This window comes from Chelon labrosus, assembly GCF_963514085.1.
Source record: "Chelon labrosus genome assembly, chromosome: 7".
In the NCBI taxonomy this organism is placed as follows: Eukaryota; Metazoa; Chordata; class Actinopteri; order Mugiliformes; family Mugilidae; genus Chelon; species Chelon labrosus.
This window is the reverse complement of record NC_140343.1, coordinates 16,811,417-16,833,349: the sequence shown is the minus strand read 5'-3', so window position 1 is coordinate 16,833,349 and position 21,933 is coordinate 16,811,417. Positions and strand designations below refer to the sequence as shown.

The window sequence follows — 21,933 nt, the reverse complement described above, 5'->3', positions numbered from 1 at the left end:
CCCTGCAAGTCCCTGCATCTTCATTGTTACTGACACATGGCAAACGGGGAGGGGTTCATCATGTTTCGGTGAGCCCAAGTGTGTTGTATTGGATTTGCGTGGGGTGCATTAATTTTTGAGGCGTCCCCCCTTTACGCCCCTTTACGTGTTTACTAAGAATTAGAAAAGCAATTTCGGAGGAGGTTAACCTGTAACGTCTACTGCTACCACAGGTTTTTCCATGCTAAATGAACTGTGACCCAAGGCAATTAATTAAGACCCAATGAGATCAAGATTAAAGCCGGTTGACGTGCATAAGAACAGGATGCAGTAAATTGTTTCTGGAGAAGTAATTTCATTATGTGGCTCATTAAAGTGAGCGATCCCTTCTGTACTGTACTCATGTGAAGTGGTTTTTATGCGTACAGCTTCTATCACACTGGAGGACAGTGCACTAGCAGGCTGTAATAAAGTAGTAAACATAAAAAGTAATAAAAAGAAGATAATTATATAGACAATTATAGAAGATGGAGTGAATTTACAATTGTTTAAATGACTCCAAAATGCGATGATATTTTCCAGGAAGATGAGGGCAAATGTGACTCGTTTCCCCCGACGTTGTAACTCTGACACAAACCTGCATTTTTCAGTTTCATGAAAACCATTCAACACTTTATATGTGACTGGAAACCCATCCTGCACACAAACTAAATGAATTCTGTCCCACTGTGACAGCCACCACGCGCTGTATTAGGGATATTGCGATTTGCGGTGTCATTCATGGTCAAGCCTCCATTTTATTCTCTAAGCCATATGTCACCAATAAATGTAATTTCCTGGACAGCAAGCCATCCTGTCCGGTGCATGAGTCACTGACTGTGACAACCAAGGTCATGGACAACGCCCCTGCTGCTCTCCCCTCCCCTGTCCTTTGATTCAAACTGGTGTTGGACAGGAGGGAGGTTCTCCCTCCACCCTGCAAGAAGTCTTCTACTCGTCCAACTGACAGTTTATTCCACAGAGGGGTGACTCACGCTGCTAACACACACGCACAAATACACACTTTAGAGAGAGAGAGAGGAACCTTATATAACATTTAAAACAACTCCAGCCACAGTGCCACGTGGACATGTGGCCGCACCTTTTGCACCTTATTGACTTCTCCACTATTATTTGTTTTCCCTAGTAGGGAGTTAAAGATCTCGTCATGTTGGCGAGTCTGCCGCTGATGTAAACAGGAAGTGAACAGCTCTCCTCCAGATTCTGGTGTTATCTTGTTGGCCTATTATTTCAAATCATATGGCAATTTATCCCCCCCTCCTTAGGGTTTTCTAGTGCGTGTAACGGCATAAAGATGTAATTTCTTTTTTGTTTACAGGAAAGTAGCGATGCGGGAAACTTCATGGATGGCTCATATTCCTGGAATAAATAAGGCAAACCCAAAAACCATTCGGTGCACAGTGGATGAGAAATAATATCGCATTTTATTCCCCGCGCTGACACAAGGCCGCGCGGCTCGACCTTTTAGGAGAAGCTATACAGTAGCTCCTGCTGCTGCTATTTCCCCGGGGTGTCCAGGCATGAAATGTGTTAGGAAGCGGCCATGGCGAGGTGAGAGAGGTGGACGCTGGGGCTGCGTTCGATGCGGATGAATGCAACAGTGGCGAGCGTGTCGGTGTGAATCATTCGGGATCCATTTGACCCTCCAGCGAGCAAACGTGATGCGCTGGAGCCAACCTCTGTTTTCAGTTCTTTATTTCTAGCCACATAGTTACATATTTATCCCGTCCCAACATAAATAACAAACAGGTTCCTTTCTCTTAGGGGAAACACACAAATGCCCACTGGTTCCATTTAATTATTTAACTCCGTCCTTTTTTTTTTTTCTTCGGTTTTCACTGATCATGGAGGAGTTGCTTCACGTGTCTTTTCTCATGAAAGATGAAACACGGAGCAATAATGGACATGTTTCCCTATATGGAAAGCCTGGTAATATTTTCTATAGATGTGCCCTGTGGAAACAAAGCATTTAGTAAAACCAATAAAACTGAAGAGGGAGTGAGTGAGTGGATGTGGTTAGCATGTACAATTGCAGTGTCTTTTTTCTATAAACGGAACATGGGCTTTACAGAGATGTCATGTTTCCATAACAGCTCTGTCACAGTTTTCTTCCCCATCACGATAGGGTATATAACTGGGTCACAGGATCCTTGTGTGTGCAGAGCTGTGCATCTCAGCAACTTCAGCGTTCATGCACACATGATGCTGACGGTAACTGACTGCTCTGACTTATGCAGTAGGATCACCGCAAAGCCTTAGAGTTCCACAAACTTCTCAAACTGTCACAATTAACAGAAGAGTTACACAATCCTGTTTTTTTTTTAATCGATTTGTGCCTGTTTCCTCTCATTACCATCTCACACGCCTCCCTCCGTCTTCCAGTACAAACAAGTGGAGCAGTACATGTCGTTCCACAAGCTACCCGCCGACTTCCGACAGAAAATCCATGACTACTACGAGCACAGATACCAGGGCAAGATGTTTGATGAAGAGAGCATCCTGGAAGAGCTTAATGAGCCTTTGCGTGAGGTATGAAAACACCCAAGCATTCACTGCAGTGTGCTCATTTACCCATAAACTCTTATTTCTCAGCTCTCCGCCAAGCAAGCAGGCTGGAATAAATTCAGTTATTGTCTCTTCTTCTGAAAAATGATTTCCAAACACTTAGTTGTATCAGTCTTTATCGACTGCTATCTGTAAGTTTTTATCAGTTTCCACTTAAAATGTTTTAGAGCAAAGAAAGAGAAGGGTTTGAAGTGATTTCCACATGGACTCTATGGTCCCACACATCCAAAAATAGTTATTCCAGCCACGGTTTCCTGCAGTTTGCAGTAAAAAAAGAACAACTCTTGCTTCAAGGACGGCTCAAAGTACACTTGATGTAATTGAAAATGCAGGATATGCTCAAATGAGCTGTGCCAAGGCCCCTTAAGATAATTAACAGACAAATGATAATCTTAGTCTTTGTTCTGTGCTCTTACAACAAATATGTTTCTATAACTGGATATAATTTAAGCATTCAAAACAGTGCTTAAACTTAAAATAATAATCAACTCCTACCCGTCCTCACTGAGCACGTCTGCTGCCGCCGTTCAGGAAATCGTCAACTTCAACTGCCGTAAGCTGGTGGCCTCCATGCCGCTGTTCGCCAATGCAGATCCCAACTTCGTGACGGCCATGCTGACCAAACTGAGATTCGAAGTCTTCCAGCCTGGAGACTACATCATCAGAGAGGGCACCATCGGCAAGAAGATGTACTTCATCCAGCACGGGGCGGTCACCGTCCTGACCAAAGGAAGCATCGGCATGAAGTTGATGGATGGCTCCTACTTTGGAGGTTTGTCACTGTCATTCTATTCTATTCTGTTCTGTACTTCTAGGTGTAATTTCCTCTCTAAATCCCATGAAAATCCAAATGTTTAGTATAAGAAGAATAAGAAGCTTAGCTAGCAGCGTAAAAAATAACTTCTCGTCCAGATTTCCCTTACAGCCACCCATAAACCCACTCAGACGTGCTACAACACACACACTCACGTACGCTTCTCTGAGACCGGAGGTTTGACGGTCTGAGCTGCATTTTTAACATCCGGTACCCTCTCTGCAGCAGGCCAGGGTCCGCTGGCAGTAATGTTGAAGTGCCAGCTGTCTGGGGCGCTGTCGCAGTGACACGGTTGCGAGGCACGCACATGCACACACACACACACACACATCCATTTAATAACCGCTAATTAGCGCAGCAAAACGCCATGATGGGGCCATTTGTAATGTCAAATGTGAAGTGTCTGAAGCTGTACCCGCCACCTGGGAGGAAATCGCAGGTCTCCCTTCATCCACTAAACTTGGAGTGTGCTCGGAGTGAAGGGACAACACGGTTTAACTGCCTCAGGAGTGTGTATTCGGTGAAATCTCTGAATTAGTAAATAGCAGTCACTGAATGTCAGCATCACGTTTCATAGGATTTAGCTGTTTTTCGAATTTGATCAGAGATGCAGAGACTACCATTAATTAGGCATCTCCTCATTTCACATGAGACCAAATGTCTGTGCATATTCATCATACAGAGACGGTCCTAGCAGGCTTTATTGTATAAATGCATTTTGAGAAGTTTTATTTTTTTGAGACTTTTTTAGGCCTTCGTCAGTTGTTTCTTTTCAAAACTGCCTCTTGTCCCGCCACAGGCATCACATTATAAGCACTTACAGAATAGTTAAAGACTTAAAGACTCCTAGAGAGACCTATCTACCTTTGTAAGTATTTTAAGTTTTGTAGAGTTAAATATTAACTATATGAAACTATTACTACATATCGTGACTCTAAACTGCCATGGCTTTTACAAAAGCTTTACTTGATGACGCAAGTACCGATTTGTTTTGCAAGGTTTTGCAAAAGAATGACCCAAATTAAAGCAGCGTGTATGGGTTAAGCTAAAAATAAAAATAATAAAAAAAAACACCTGATACCACACTTTCCATGATACAACTCAACAGCATCTCATCTGGCCTTTCAGATGGCTGCCTTTTCAAATTCTTTCCGCCCAGTTTGTTACACAGGGTTTCTGGAAGCCTTCCTACCCCAAGCTGCAATACACTCCCCATAATAAACCTTAGCATAAAATCGCCGGAGTTTCCATTTAGCATACTATCAATAATAGACTTGTCTGATCCCTGAGAATAAGGTAGAAGACAAGTTATAGCACTAAGGCCAAGCACTACAACTCTTACTGACAATGTCTGCTTTCGTAATAAAGGGAATTGTCTGCCTAAGAGAAGTGTTCAGACGGTGATAATGGGAAATAGTTGCTGCTCAGATCCCCTTTAACCATGCAGCAGTCATTTGTATTTTTCATTCATTCACATTTCCGAATGACAGTTGCCCTATTCACAAGCTACAAATGATCGCCCAGCGGTTTCAACAGCTTTTTAATTCAGCACTAGTGGTTTCATTATTATTATTATCATCATCGCCGAGTGCCTCCCAATGCACGCTAATGATGCTAGGAATATGCAAATGGTTTTGTTATGTATAACCAGCAAGATCCCACGGGAGAATTTATGAAAGGATGTCTGGGCCACTTTGTGGCGAGTTTCTGTTTTTTCCACAACTCTCATAAAAGTGGAGCACCTAAAATGTTAACCTTCACACATGACGGAGCAAAATGTATTGCGCCGAAAGCTATTTTTCTGAAAGTTGTCTTTTGTACACTAGGCAGTATAATGAATTACCAAAATATTCATAAACAAAATGCATAATGCTGTGACTGCATATGTGGGTGAAGGACATTCTGCGGCTTTTAGTTCCATTATAGCAGCTGTCTACGTACAGCGTGACAGCAAGCGGTGCAGCCTCTATCTGCGCAGGCTATTAATCATTCATCTACCAAGGAAACATAAATCCCTTTTCAGACGCACAGAAAACATGATCGTCGAGTTACATTTCTGCAACCTCTAAATAAAATGTCCTGACTCACAGACAGCGAATGTCCTCTATGTACGGTACACGTCTGCTGCACAAAGACCATGAACAATCCTAAATACACACAAACACACGTTCTCTATACAGCAGACGTGTACTGTACACAGAGGACACTGTGAGTCAGGACATTTTGTCTAGAGGCTGCAGAAATGTGACCTCCAAACAAAAGAGGTCAAATTTTTTTTTTTTTATAAGATCGAAAGAAAAAGCTCCTACCTTCCTGCAACTCATATTTTATTCATACTTGAAACATAATTGGGGCCACAGATGTCTTTGTGGCCTCGGTCTTACCGCTGCGAACAATCGTACAGTATTCTTATTTCTTGTTATTATTTATTGAATTATTTTATTTCTTTCCAAGAGCTCTTCGTTCATGTCTTCAGAATAAAGCCATGGCCCTTTTTTCACAAACACACACCAACACTCCTTTTTGTGTTACGTCTTGGATACAGAAGTAGACTACAGCACCACACCAGCGCACTAAGCTACTCCTTCAAAATAAAAGCCTGAGAAAGCAATCAGAACGAAATGCAGAAGCTCTAGAGAAAGCACGGCCTCCAAAATGGGTCAAATTTTCTAAATAAAACCCCACAACTACTTACGGGAGGTAACAACGTTGCCAGGAAGCAGGCTAGACTTTCAAAATAAAAGCTCCCAGATGTCACAAGTAGCTCAGGTATGCTTTTTATTCTCATAGCTTCTTCCGTACATTCTTGCTTTTCAATTATTTTCGCTGTTTTGAGGAAAAAAATTGTGTATGAAAACAAGCGTCTTAATCAGTTGTGGTCCCAAATGTTAAGAGTAGCTCGTACGCATTTGTGACAGTTACACTTGAACATATAGTCAAATCAAAATACGCACAGACAGACGTGTTACGATAGATTTTCACATCATATGAAATGTTGTCACATGGAAATCTCCTTTCAAAATGTTCTACTTTTACTTTTTTTTTAGTCACTCGAGGGAGGATGTAATGTATGCTAACCAGCTGCTGGCAGTAGTTTTATATTTAATGGGCATGCATAAGCTTTGAATAGATCATCTCATCAAGAAAGTAAATAAGCTTAGTTCCCAAAATATTTAACTGCTCCTCTAATGGTGCCATGGTCCAGAGCTTTTTAATGGTGTGTACTGTATGTTGTGTGTACAGTACACTCCTGCGGCTGAATCACCTCAGTCCATTCAAACATAGTGCCCATATGCTCGCCTTTAATGGAGTATCCTTGCGTTTCGTTATTTTCCTGCCTTTCCCACCGAGAGTCAGAGGAGGTCGACCTTTCAGGCGAGGGAAAAGGAGGGTATATGGTTGCCAAGACAACAGTCAGCCCCAGCCCATAAAAAAAAAAAAAAAGAAAGCTAGAGAGGAGATACAAGGGAAAGGGAGAAACTGAATGTAATGAAGCTTAGCTGCACATCTCTAAATATAGTGTGTGCTTCCTTCACACAGCTGTCAGTGCTGTTCCAGTGGTGAAGGAAATACTCAGTGCTGCTGTCAGTGGGTCACACCGACTGCACTCACCCCCTGCATGTATAAACCGCTTTCTTTCTGATCGCGCATTTGCTCAAGACCTATAGTTTGGCACAGCCCGGAGAAAATGTCACATTTCTCCCGATTTAACAAATCGCACATTCATGGTGTCTTTGCTCCTTCCTGTCGCCGTCTGACACCCACAAAATCTGCCAGTGTGCCATTTGCTCCTCTGACCGTCTCCTCTCTCTTTTCTTTTTCACACCGCCAGAGATCTGCCTGTTGACCCGAGGCAGACGGACAGCCAGTGTGAGAGCGGACACCTACTGTCGCCTCTACTCGCTCTCTGTGGACAATTTCAACGAGGTGCTGGAGGAGTATCCCATGATGAGGAGGGCCTTCGAGACGGTTGCCATTGACAGATTGGACAGGATAGGTAAGGCCTTGTTCAACCAAGAGTATGGTGTCTTCATGAGCACATGAGTCATTCATAAAATGAAATGAAGCATAAGGAAAATGTATTCATTCATTAACAGGATGTCTCTTTCAAAACACTGCGCTGTCTGACAGCTGTGATGTACTGTATGAATGATGCTAACAAGGATAGTGCGTGTGCTGTGGGGTGGAGGTAAGGCATCGAGAGAAACGAGATTCATGAATCATCGCTGCAACTGAATGCTTCCTGTAGATACTTGCAATCTCGGAAGCGGTTATTTAACAAATGTGACAAAGTGTCACACTGATTTGTTGAATGGCTGCTCAGGAGCGAGTGTCTGAACGTTCTTGGTTTGAATGTAGAAGCACATGTGCACGGTGACCGTTGTTATTTTTTCTTCACAATGAAAACAACTTTCCCCTCCCATCATGCCCCCACCCCCCACAAGGTCAGCGGTGGCGCTGATGTCACAGTCATCAGCCCTGTTCACATGTTCACAAAATTCCCCATCCGCCACCTGCCAGCTGTTGCCATAGCAGCCAGCTTACACACACATGAGCAGCTTTCAGTCAGGCAGCTCACATATTTGGAGGAAGACGGTGCACATGAAGGTGCCCCACTGGGCTCCATGTGCACCTTAATCACTAATGATTTACTCACTGGTTTGTCACTGTCAAAGGAAAATAAAAAATAACCAAGAAAACATTGGCTCAAACACATAGATGATTATCAAAAACTATGTTAAAACTATAAAATTTTAGTAATATTTTAATAATAGTAATAATTTTTCGTAAAACTATAAACTGTAAAACTATAAAATCTTAACAAAGGGAGACAAGATATCTTTCTTTTAAAGGGGAACTACTGTTTTTTACAACCTGGACCTTATTTCTAGCATAAAATACAAGCGTTTTCTCACTTTTTTGCCATTTGCACTCGTTCAGGAAATAATTAGATCGGCGTATATCCATATAGCGTGAGTGAGTGGGGCATCGAGACGCAGCCTCTAAATAACACATTATCTGCCGCGAAACTTCTTAATTTCACCAATATTTTGTTATGATACGCTAGTGCTATTCCCCGCTGAGTTCGGAGTTACCAGTTATTATCATCCAGGGTCTGTAGATTGACCTACAGACCCTGGATGATGTCTTCTGACCTGGATGATGTCGTCTCTGAGCGGCGCACACCCGCGACGGTCGGCTTGTTTACCTGTAATTTGCTACTGCTATGGTTCGTCCACAACCTCAGAATCGGAAAAATATTCAGCCATGCAGCAAAAAACTAGTAGTAGCAAATTACAGGTAAACAAGCCGACCGTCGCGGGATAATGCGGCCGAGTCTCGATGCCCCAGTCACTCACGCTATATGGATATACGCTGGTCTAATTATCTCCTGAACGAGTGAAAATGACACAAAAGTTATATGGGTGAGTAAATGATCGTATTTTATGCTAGAAATAAGGTCCAGGTTGTAAAAAAGAGTAGTTCCCCTTTAACTGTCTTACAGTAATCGTCGGATACATCCTCTCCTCATCTAAGTTCTATCATGTTTAAGCTTTTGCTTACCTCCTTCTGCCGAGAATTTGTGGCCATGATGTATTTATTTTTATTATCTCAAATCATTTACTCCTGTCAGACCGTTATTGCTCACACTGTTGATGGAAACGAGGATTTCTGACCTGTGAGCCATTCCTTGACAGACCTCAGTATCTGGTATCACACGGTGCTGGCTGTTATGTACAAGTGTAACCTTGTGTACACCTTGTGTGTTATTATTCAATACAATGCGATGTATGTACGTACAGTGTCACACAAGATCAAGAGAAGACGGCATAGAGCCGCGATTAAAGGAGGAATGGAGGTGTTAGCTGATAAGGAATAGGCATTGTTGTGAAAGCAACGATGCAAGGAATGTGTTAAATCTGTGGGTGCCTGTGTTTGGGTGTCCTGCTTAAAAAAAAAAAAAAGCAGCTTTAGCTTACTAACGGCTTCCAGCTCCATGAGGAAGAACAATCGACTTTTGCAGAAAGCAGCACAGCAACTGGGGATTCCACTGCTTCTTCCAGACCTTGAGGGACGACCCCTGCTCCAACCTTAGGCTGCCAAACTCTGTGTGTTTTCAGATCACACATGCAACCCATGTGCACAGGAGTCGCCACACTCATCGACCGCCTCCTCCCGTGCTTCTCCTTCTGTCGTGGCAGCTGACTGTGTTAGAGAGGAACAAGATCATGACCAGCCATGCTGACCTCTTTGTCATAATCGTTCAGGCTGTTGTGCTGACTAACAACCTAGCTTTCCAGCCAGCTCTCCGGACGTCTTGTGCACTAGAGAACCAAGCTAACTACCAGTGACAGTGGCACAGAAGAGCTAATTGAGCATGCACTGCTGAAGTTGCTGAAGACTTTTCTACTTGTCCATCTCCCGTGATTCCCTTTCTCCGTTGACGTTGGATTGTCTGGAAGCAGCAGAAATCTTGTATTTTGGTCCCAGCCTGAAAGCCCTGCATCATTCTTTGCCCGTCCCCTTTATTTAGTGAAGCTCTACACTTCACTCATGCATTCATGCTCCTATATAAATCTCTTTCTAGCTTTATGAAACTAGTCCTGGGTACTTTCAAGAGGGTTCATCAGTTTCACTTATGGGTTTGAAGCAGTGCATTCCTGTGAGTCATTCACAGCTTGGGGTCAGCCATTAGTTGTTAAAGTGACATGGCCTTCATATGACTCATTAGCGACTGCAGCGTTAAGGTATGTGCTGGAGTGAAGGGATACCAAGATGCCTATACTCCATGCTTTATGCATTCCTTGATTCCTCAGAGTGCATATGCTACATTTAGCTTACGTTTCAGTGCATTTTCCCTCCTCAACACATTTTTTCCAAGCATCCGGAGACACTGGGGATTTTAGCATACTTATGTTGGTTATCAGATACCTCACCCAGGCCTGGGTTATTGAACCAACTACAACCAGCTATGCATGCTGCAGTTAATGTGGCTCCAATGGTGATGGTGTCTCTGTTCGGTTACAGATCTGCTTCTGAAGTTGTGGCTGCTGCATCTAGCTGAGCTCTGAACCATTGTGGCTGGGGCCAGTGCACAGCAGGCAATATTAGGTTTCATCGTTGCACATAACAGGCATAAGATAGCTTAGGGCTGGTTTCTGTCACCTCCAGTCACCAAAAAAGTGTGCCTCAACACTGGTCAGGGCTGGAGTCACAGTACTAAATTAGATGGGAGATGGAAGTAATTGTCCAACATCAGACTTACGGTTTACTGAGCTTGCTTCTCCTTTCTCACCTAATTCAATAGCACTTGTATCAGTTGTCCCTGATACTGGGGTTAAGCTAGAAATGCCTTGTAGATGGACATGTTCTGTCAAATCACCCGTACTGAGGTGACTGCAGAAAGACAGGCTGCCAATACCAGAGCAAGGGAATCAGTGTGTGAGCTGCTATCTATTTCTGTCTTTATGTATTGTTGGTGGAGTAAGAGGAAGAAAAAGTTTAAATAAAGGCAGCATATCCAGCATGGCTAGGGATAGAACAAAGGACAAAGGTAGACAATAAAGCTATATTTAGCTGAAAGTAACTAAAACTGAAGAAAGAGGAACAACATTTTACTTGATTTAGCAACATAGCTCTCTCTCTGTTTCTCTGTCCTGACAGGTAAGAAGAACTCAATCCTGATGCACAAAGTTCAGCATGATCTCAACTCAGGTGTCTTCAACAACCGTGAGAATGAGATGATCCAGGAGATTGTTAAATATGACCGGGAGATGGTTCAACAGGTGGCTGTGCCACGTCCGCGGGCCATGTCCATGACCCCTCCTCTCCATGGTGGGATCTTTACTCCTTCAGGTTCCTCCACCCAGCCCCAGAATTCAGCAATTGCCACTCTACAGCAGGCCGTAGCCATGAACTTTTGTCCCCCCATGCAAGGGAACTCAGTGGGAACGGGGAGTCTGCAGTCTCCCAGGATGGTGAGGAGGTTCCAGGTGATGCAAAGTGTATCCAGCCCTGCCTCAGCCTCTCCACTGCAGTCTCAACTCCTTGCTTCTGGTGCCTTTGCTCCGGCCCTGTCCAGCCCTCCTGTCCAGAGCCCACTGGTAGCTGGAGGACGATCATTCCAGTATGGAGCCAGTGCCCTGGCTGGTCCCACCTCTGGCTCCCAGCTTTCTCTAGTCCAGCACATAGCCAGCCCCGCACACCATCCAAGCACACATAAGAGCACCCATTCCTTGCAAATGGGCAGTCTGAGCCAAGACGTCAGGGCACTGTCAGCCTCTCAGCCCTCACTGCCTCACGAGGGGGTGCAACTAAGTGCGCCTAGCCCATCCCAGTCTATAAGAGTCTCCTCCACTTCCATTGGACCAACTCAGACCCCATCTGGTCACACAGGCATCCGGAGCTCTGTACCACATAGGGTGGTACTCCCCCACCAAATGTCTGTGGGGGCCTTCCCTCTAGCATCCCTGCCTGGTTCAGTCGGCTTTGCGGCCGGTACAGGGCTGGCAGGAGCAGGCATGGGAACAGGTCTTGGGGACTCGGGACTACCTAAGAAGGACTCTATAGTGAGCCTTCCTGAGACAGATCACATCAAAGTCAGAGCCAGGCTATCCTCAAATTTGTGATCTTAATTAAACTTTGCTGAAAGAGTGACTCAGTGACGGGCTTGACTGCCGGAGGGATTTCTGTTCTCCATCATAAAAGTTCCTCTTCTCCAGTTAGACTATATGAATGTATGAATGTCGAGCGAGTAGCAGCGGGAAGAATCTGAAAGGAGACTTATTCTAACACAATAAAGTCTGTATGGTGACTTCTGAAACTGCAGCACTGAGATGCTGTAGCAGTAGTGAAGCAGCATCTTATTTCACAGCATAGGCAGCAACACACGGGCATATTTGCTTCACTATCCTCTCTTTCAACTTATTAAATGCAGACTTTGGATTGGATGGAACTGAAAGAAATTCAGGGACCTGCTTCAGATATCAGAAGTTGGCACTGTCGTCGGGTTTTAACTACTGTATCTGCCACATTTTGTCAGTAGTCTGGCTGCAAAAGACGATCTCCTCACAAAGGCATACTACTGTAATTGGGTTTTTTTGATTTTTTAGATCCAAGTTAAATTTGTAAGCACAAAACAGGATAAAATTAAATAAGATAAACTTTTTAAAAACACAAGACAAAAGCACTGTCTTTTGACTGCCCTTACACCTAGCCATATTTATCCCCAGTCTATTGATATGATGAATGGATGAATGAATCAAACTGAAATTTTCAGAATCCAGGTGACCTGTTTTGTAAGTCCTCCCTGCCTCTGATAGTTCGTACACAAATAAATATGTGGTAAATAAGATCACAGACCATGAATATGTTTTGTACTGGAAACACGGCGGTGGGACTAATATGTCTTGTTCCAGCCAAGCCATTGATTTTTACAGGAAATGTCTGCACACTTAATTTAAGGCTGCATTAATCAATACACCTTATATTAACAGTACAACAAATGATAAAATGTAATGCATAATGAATCTGTACAGATCAAGCTTATCTGCATTTCTAAGGAGTTTTTTAGTCTCTTTTAGCTTAAAAATGTTACCACGAATTATCATTATTAACAACTAGATGAAAAAGGTGAGCAGTTGGAGACCAAAGCAGAGCTAAGCTAGGCAGCCAGAAAAAAAAACTCTAATGGGACAACAGTGTTGCTCATATCTGTTGCATGTGCAAACAGGTGATATTTCATAACCTGGCGGTCATAGCAACTTGATAAGGTAAAGGTTGTCATATTGTTTTGGACGGCTCAAGTGGCAATAATTGATTAATGCAACTTTAAGGTTCATGGTCCATGTACTTTTTGATATTTCGAGTTTGGTTGTAGACTTTAAAATAAAAAGTAATAGATACGAGTTTATGTGATTTTCAATTTAAAAAGCAAAAACGTTTTATTTTGCAGAAAGAAAACTAAATGAGAAAACAGCCAGTATTTGATTCATATAAAACCGGAGGTTTTTGTAGGTGAAGAAGAAGAGAAGCCAATGATTTTGTAGGTCTCTACGAAAAACCTTTCTAATGGTCAATATGCAGATGTCGTTTTAGACTTTGGGACACAAGGTATATCGTCTGAATTTCTCCTCTGAGTATGGAGAAGCACCAGGCTTTTCCACAGGAAATATCCAAAAAATGTAGTGCTGCCCATGAACCATGTAATAATCCGGTGTACATGCGTTCCAGATGTACAGTAGGCTACTTCCGGCTTCATTGAAAAAAAATATGACTGTCCTTTGGTTTTTGACTTGTTGCACTTAGGTTTTTAAAGAAATAATAAAGTCTAATCTTAACTCTCTCTTTTTTCGTTTAAGACCACAAAATAAATGTTTCTTTTTTTTTATTTTAAAATAAAAGCAAATAACAGTTGCAAGCAAACTTGAAATACCAAAAAAGACACATGACCTAAACAATATATAGTAGATATATATACCTGACTTAAAAAAAAAAAAGCTCTTACAACAGGTTTAGAATACGTTAAAATTACCTAATGGGTGTATGGACCGTAGTCTCATGAGTAGGAATATCTCACATATCTTTGTGAAAACATTGTGTTATATCGTAGAAATTGTAATGCACTGCCAGTTAATATACAGATCAGATATTTTATACAGATCAAAATGTAAATTCAGACGGACGCCCATGATCAAAATGTAAATCCATTCTTTTCTAACCTCAAAACTCACTTTCCTTCAGCGGCGTTTCAGGCGATGTGTCACTATGCCAAAGCCAATTCATACAGATAATGAATCTCACGCGAAGCTCAACCCCGCCGTTAACGCTACAGTTTTGATCAACAGCCAAGGACAGTGCAGATACTCTGCGTACATTGCAGTGTGCCTCCGTCATTTCTGCCTCGAGGAGAGCTCATCGGACACCCCTCATTTGGGTCCAAAAAGCATTAGAAAGGGAAGCTTTTCTCCTGGACCTGACATTCTATTCACCTCATCTCACTAATGCCTGAACCATTACTGGGTAATGAGAGTGGAAATTGGAATCCCTCGGGTCTGTTTGGGACTGTTATTATTCTCCTTTGATTGGATTTCATTATAGGGTGCCAATAATGAGTTCCTCTCCTATGATCATTTTGCATTTTCATTTTGTTTAGTTTCAGTTTGTTGCCGTTATCCACCTTGAGAGTTTTGAATGGGACAAAGTTGAAGGTTTCAAAGTATTTTTATACGGTGTTCTTGAGGTCTGTTGTGTTTTATGCTTAAATTATGCCCCATGGAACCTATTTGGATGCTGAAAAATAATTAATAGCATCTTGTTACTGTATGCTGAACTTCACAGTCTGTCCTGGGGGCACTGTCTTATGTCAGGAAATGCATTTCAACAACAAAGTTAGTTTATAGATATTTTAACTCAGTGCAGAGCACACAGTAGAAGATGATGTAATAGAGAAAAAAAAAGGAGAAACAGGATTGACTGCAAAAAGGGTCGGGGTCAGTATCTGGAATGATAATTAGATATTAGCAGCTCGAGCTTACTGATTCAAGATGTACCCCGCAACTTGTATAAAACCCTGAAAGCAAAAGTCGAACCAAAGTTCAGAACCATTTCACAGACTGATGGCATTAACACTGACAAATCAAACAACAATAAGCCCAAGCGATGTTTGTCGCACAAAGCAATAACTGTTCAAAGATAATGAGTGGTTACTTTATGCAGATGATGTTCTGTTGTATCCCTAAGGTGTTACCGAAGCTACAAACATTTCACGTTTTTTAGTCCGATTTCCCAAACTCACTGACAATCTGTTTAGCATGTTTTTGGCTGCAAATATTCAGATTTAAACTTAAGTAAGAACAACTTGATTGACATTATTTCGACGTGCAAACAACATGTAAACCAGGCTATTTATTTATGTGACTTAGTTTACTGTAAATGTGGACCTGCTAAAGAAAATAAATAAAAAATAATAAAAAAGAGGAATCTCTTTTTAATCTCCGACAGATACTTGAACATTTTGCAGTTTGCATCACAGAAGATGCATCACTTCTTTTTCTACAATCGTTTGCAGTACCGCCCAGAGTTTGTATCTAATCCTGTTCCAGTCAGTTACTGTGAGGTCTGCATGATTTCTTCTACTGTCTGTGTTTTTTTCTTTTCTTTTGATCAGTTATTTTTGTAATCTTGCACCACAGCCCAGTCGTAAAACCAGTTCCTTCTACCAGTGCTGCTTTTAAATTTATTCCCCCTTCAATGACACTATCACAGACACCTAATAAGCATGTCGCCCAAGACTCTGTAAATGCACTTTTCCCTTGTTCTCTCTGCAACTTTTACAAGTATTTTTTTTGTGTTATGTAAATGTTAGAAGAACTCAGCTGTTCCACTCTTTCAGTACACCCTCAAGGCTTCGGTTAGGATGACATTTATGGCAAAAGGCGTGCACGCGAGGCAGCAGTAACATCAACAGAAGCATCTGTTTTGTTTTTTTTTTCTTTCAAAAGTCTTTCTTCATGGATAATTTGTTCTGCCTTCAGCTTTTCAAAAGATAAACCTTAAGTATTTACCATTCCAGTTTATATTCTAATCTGGGTTAATTTGTGGGAGAAGGGCATGATGAGTGTGTTTAAAATGTTTACCTACAAGGGCTGTTCATTTGAGGCGATCGAGGGTGTGATTTTAATTCTAATGACGTTATTTCTCTCTCAACTATTAACTATATACTTTTCACGGCAGCCAGCATGTCAAAGCAGGGTAAGCATTTTTTATATGGGGTTGGTGTTTACCATGTTCACAAGAAATATCTATAATAACGTCATGTTATTCTCCTTGGTATTCACACATTAGTGGAGGGAACTTGCAGAAAATTTGCAGGAATTTGCTGCTTGTCTTGCTAAACCACTTGGACTCCAAGCATATTGTGTTCACACCTTCCCATGTCATAACCGCAGTCTATACGCCTTTGCTTACCCTGCTCTGACATATCAGACTGGCTGCTGTGAAAAGGGCCTTTAGTGACAACACCCGGAAATGACATAATGCACTTTTTTATCCTTCTTGTTTCTGTATTTAACGGGATACAGTACAACGTGATTCAATATCAGCATTTATTTGACACCTCTTTTAAATCCCCGATTTGTTGTTTGCTTTGCTTTGCTTAGAGTGAGACAACATTTAATAATGCTCAGTGTGAAGCCAATACCAAAATCCATCCAATACCTTAACGCTGCAGACAAACGCAGGCTGGCTAATACGTACGCCGAGCTCCTCACCAGGAGCCACCAACTCCCTTGAAGCAAACAGACGATCTCAGGCGGTCTCAGAAATCAGACGCTATTGCGGTTCAAGCGTTTCTGTGTCAGGGGACCTGATTTTCTTTTGTTGAGCCACTCTACACTTATCACGTCCCATAACATGTACTGTGCATACCTAGTGCCTAGCAAATACTGTAGTCTCCACATACATGTACTATATTCTTTGCGTGTGTGGTTGTAAAAAAAAAAAAAATGCAAGCTCCTCACAATGCAAACACCACTGTCAATTATAACCCACTGCAATACATGTAAAAAGGAAACCAATAAATTGTATTTGAATACAGTTCGATTCTACTGCTTCGTGTTTAGGTGATTACCTTTGGGTTAGCATGTTGGCTATGCACAGACAGTCCAACACTGGGAACATTAATAGAAGCAGAATTTCTTAATGCAATAAAGGCATGTGATGGTGTCTGTTTGTCGTGATGTTATTGGTTTTGTTGCACAATGTTCTATGTGTGAATATGTAATTTAAATATAGAGCATATTTTTGGATTACGACTTTCTTGTATCCAGAAATGCAACCGTCCGTCCCATTTAGCCCATTATAGGCCACTTATCCAGGACCACTAATTTTGGGACTATCAATAATTCACAAGAACCCCGACTGCTCGATTCCCCTTATTGATTCCTGACAGTGAAGTCTGCATCTGGTGAGCATACCTCTCTCTGTCATATGAACATTTATGAACAGATGAATCCATATTGTGGGTGGAAATAGGTGAAGCCTCTATTACTGCGTTGGCACGGGTTGGCACCTCACTAGTAACCACTTATTTAACACTTTAATCTACAGGGATATCCTGACCATGAGAGTCTGTACAGGTACTGTATAGTCACCATTTCAGATTAATAAGCATTATTACTGCTTTGTAAAATATACAGTAAATCTCTGGTAGATCGTCATGTCTCTGTAATTTTGAGCTTGGTGACAACAAAGGATGACTAAAGATGCATCTCTTAGTGTCCTTAAATAGTTTGCTGGGAATGACTTCACACGAGTAGCAGAATGTCCTTTATATAGACTCTGTCCCACAGTAAAAGCTTTAAGATGCCTTCAAATGCTGCTGTGTTTACTGCCTCTAGGTGCTGAAAGCCTCTGAGGTTTCTGAAATGTCTCAGTCGGAGGACTTTCAGAAATGTTGGAGACCTTTGAAGTTACTCTTTTGGTGAATGGTAAGTGAATATATTGGAATTTAGTTGTGCAGAGATTTTCTTTGTAAATGAAAGTTGAACAGCCATCTCTTGCGGGATTCAAGAGTTGGCCATACATTGCATTATGATATCAGCCACAACATTAAAACCACTGACAGGAGAAGTAAATAACATTGATCATTCTGTGACCATTCAATGTTCTGCTGGGAAACTTTTGGGCCTGGCATTCATGTGGCTGTTACTGAGACGTGTACCACCCACTAGACCAGACCAGTCACCCCCACCCCACAGCAATGACACTCCTTGATGGCAGCAGCCATCCCCAGCAGGATGCAGTCTGACACAGACACACACACAAAAACAATTTTAGGAACAACTCAAAAAACATGAAAAACAGCACAAGGTGTTGACCTGGCCTCCAAATTCACTAGATCCCAAACTGATCAAGTATCTGTGAGATGATCCACAGAGGCCTCTCCCCTCAACACATAGGACTCAAAGACCCCCACTAACAACATTCTGTTGCCAGACACCACAGGACACCCTCAGAAGGCCCATGTCCATTCTCTGATGAGTCACAACTGTTTTGGAGGCACAAGGGAGACCAACACAATATTAGGTCATAATGTTATGCCTGATTGGCTTTTCAAAGAGAATATATTTCAAAACTCTGAACAAAGAAGCTGGTGATTATACAACTTCCACATCGTCATTAAAACTTTCAAAAATCAATTTGCCTCTCTCTACTAGCAGAGTTTGATTGGACATTCTGGGAGTGCAACTTTGACAACCAGTGTTTTCCCTGCACACTTCAGACAGATGGTCCCCAAATGGGAACAGAACAGATTTTAGAGACTTATTGCGTCAGTTGACCATCAAAGGTTGACAAGCATTTGATTAAAGAGAGAAGACTCTGCAGGTCTAGGACCTTCTGTCAGTATTTTCCACAGTAAAATTTTACATAATAATAACACAGACTTAATGACGTGCGCTGGGCCACCGTTGTGTTTCGTTCCACAGAACTGCTGCATCAGGCACAAGATGTGTGTGTGCTGCATGGGTCTGATGGTTGTTAATTAAGCCATCGCTACAACCTGTCAGTCAGAGTAAAGGTCAGGCCCGGCTCACACTGACATACCTGACACACACACACACACACACACACACACCTGCCAGCTCTGTAGCCCACACCACCTGTCTCCGTCTCCCAAACCCTGGTGGCTCCCTCCTCACTGTGCCGCCTCCTGCTCCCTCTGGCCCCATTTTCTCCCTCCAAGGCAGTCTGTACACTCTTCTCCCCTGCTAGCGCCGCTGAGTGCCGGGGCACTCACAACGCCACGGGGCAGGAGATAGACCGGGGGAGCCCAGGAGTCTGGCCGGGAAATCAAAGTCCTGTCAGTGAGAGTGAGTGGTGAGTGGACAAAAAGTGCCTTCCAGCTCTGGCATGCCTGATAGATAGCAGCCAACACGTCCATAGTGTCCTCTTTCTCATGAGCCTGAATAAAGGACTTGCTAAAAGCCCCACACTACTGTCTGATGTGATAAACGGACTTCTGCAGGTGACGTCATTAAGTGACATGTGACACATTCACGTATCTTAACAGCAAACATGTCATTAAAGGTTCCGTATAGTTTAGTGTTTACGTTCAAAGAAGGCCATGCTAAATATTTACCACAGTTTATGGTTTGAAAGGAACACTTTTTATTAACTGAATAAAAGATCTCACTTCTATTTACTGGGCATCATAGGCTGGAGAGTATCCCAGCATGCTTTAAATGTGAGACAGGGAAACACCCATAACAGACCCACACTTACGACCAATTTAGAGCCTCCACTTGACTGGCATGTAGCTGCCAGCAGAAAGCTGCCAGTAACTCCTCACAGAAATGCAAGAGCCTGGCAGAGCTAACTGAGCACTGAGTTATGGGCTATGGTTTTTTGTTGTTGTTTTTTCAAAATTGCAGGACACTCACGTTATAAATTCAAATCACAGTTGTTAATGTTATAAAGATGATGCAAACATCTCAATAAAATACACATAGTCTAGTAACAATGACCTTGTGAAGGCAGAAGAACAGGTAAGAAAATGTATTTATAGGTTATACATTTATTTATGTCATTGTTACTCAAGTCTTATCTATGTGTAACTAGTCTAAACTTGAAGGTAAGGTGAGCATAGAACGCAATCAGTCATACAGTCAGTAGTATTTTTCTATCAGAATGTCACGTGTGTAGCCGAGAGGAAGGACTCAAATGAAAACTGGAGGAGACCGGAACAAGAAGACTAAGACAGGGTGATACAACGAGTCCAAGCAGCAAAAGGGTTGTCCAACAGAAATACCCAGAAAATGCAAAAAACAAAAGATTCCTCAGAAAGCCAAAAAGGATTCAAAAACACGAGGAACAACAAGTGAATATGTATACCGATCAGGCATAACATTAAGACCACCTTCCTAATATTGTGTAGGTCTACCTTGTGTCTCCAAAACAGTTGTGACTCATCAGAGAATGGACATGGGTCTTCTGAGAGTGTCCTGTGGTGTCTGGCAACAGAACGTTGTTAGTGGGGGCCTTTGGGTCCTATGGGTTGAGGGGAGGGGCCTCTGTGGATCATTTCACAGATACTTGATCAGTTTGTGATCTAGTGAATTTGGAGGCCAGGTCAACACCTTGTGCTGTTTTTCATGTTTTTTTTTAGTTGTTCCTAAACTGTTTTTGTGTCTGTGTCAGGCTGCATCCTGCTGGGGATGGCTGCTGCCATCAAGGAGTGTCATTGCTATGGGGTGGGGGTGCCTGGTCTGGTCTAGGTGGGTGGTACATGTCTAAGTAACATCCACATGAATGCCAGGTCTAAAAGTTTCCCAGCAGAACATTGGATTGTCACAAGATGGTCAATGTTATTTACTTCTCCTGTCAGTGGTTTTAATGTTGTGGCTGATCACTGAATAATCAGCCTACACCACTCCAGCCTTTTAATTATCTTAAAGTTATTATTCTTAGTAACAGCAGTTAGTTACTTACTTAAAACGTGATGCAGTCTGTAAATATGTTTTGTACCTTTAATATATTTACTCTTAGTTTTTTTTTTCTCTTACCTCATTCTTTTTATTTCTTGTATCTAACTCATATTTTTGCACTGTCTTGCCCTGCTGCTGTAACACCTAAATTTCCTCACAGGGATCTTTTCCCCAAAGCATTTAAACTACAACTGACTAGTTGGTCTGCTGATATATGACAGAAAGCTCTAGATTTAAATATATTTTTAACTTGGTTAACATCTATTCCAGTTGCCACATGCTACGTGTTTTATTTATCGTGTTTCCCCTTGGTTCTGACTCCCAAGGCTTGAAAATATAAATGTTTGAACAAGTAAACTTCTGAGACAAGTGAGAACAGGATCATCTACGAAACAGCAGTATAGCATGTCCAGGTGCATGACGTATATTGCATTAACAAAAATTAAATAATAGAGAAATTACATTTATAAATTCACTTTATATAATATAATCTTCTGTTTTTACTTGTTTGTAATATAACTGTACTGTAGGAGATCCTCTCTTATCTTCCAGTACGGTGGCAGTGATGTAATGGGACGGCCTGACAGAGACAGTGGTAAGAATAAAAATCAAGCTTGCTAAGTTTAGGATAGATTGAGTTAATATTAGATGCAGGGCCTGGGACTTTTGATCAATCAAGATCATTCCGTCAATAAGAAAAGGAAGTTTCAGACGCTGTAAAATGACTATAAAATAATCTCAGAGAGTCCATGCGTGGACTCTTTTATAAGGTAAGGGAATAACTATCAGTTCTCAGGAGAAGCATCCGAGCGAAGGCCTCCACTTTACATCTCTCATTCACAAAATCATAATCAACAAGAAGGGTTGATCTCTGGAGAGGGCCCGTAATGGAAGCCATGTGACTATTTCCTGCTCCAGGATGTGTTCCATTATTGGGGGCTGCACTGGTGGAGCTCTGAGATGTAAGAGCAAACGTCCTTGGAATCATCCCAGGTGGACGGAGACCCATCGAGCTGCAATTCCAATTTG

General features: G+C 42.1%; 1 protein-coding gene across 1 annotated transcript in view; it reads left to right on the top strand.

Annotated features, from left to right (window-relative positions):
- Positions 1-12,048, top strand: part of hcn2b (hyperpolarization activated cyclic nucleotide-gated potassium channel 2b) — a gene marked incomplete at both ends in the record, with an annotated part of 38,947 nt that extends 26,899 nt beyond the window's left edge. Inside the window, 4 exons of the mRNA XM_084547776.1 lie at positions 2,422-2,568; positions 3,136-3,376; positions 7,251-7,415; positions 11,084-12,048. Of these exons, the coding sequence (XP_084403902.1) occupies positions 2,422-2,568; positions 3,136-3,376; positions 7,251-7,415; positions 11,084-12,048 (1,518 nt within the window). The remainder of the gene's footprint in view (positions 1-2,421; positions 2,569-3,135; positions 3,377-7,250; positions 7,416-11,083) is intronic.
- Positions 12,049-21,933: the final 9,885 nt, after the last annotated feature.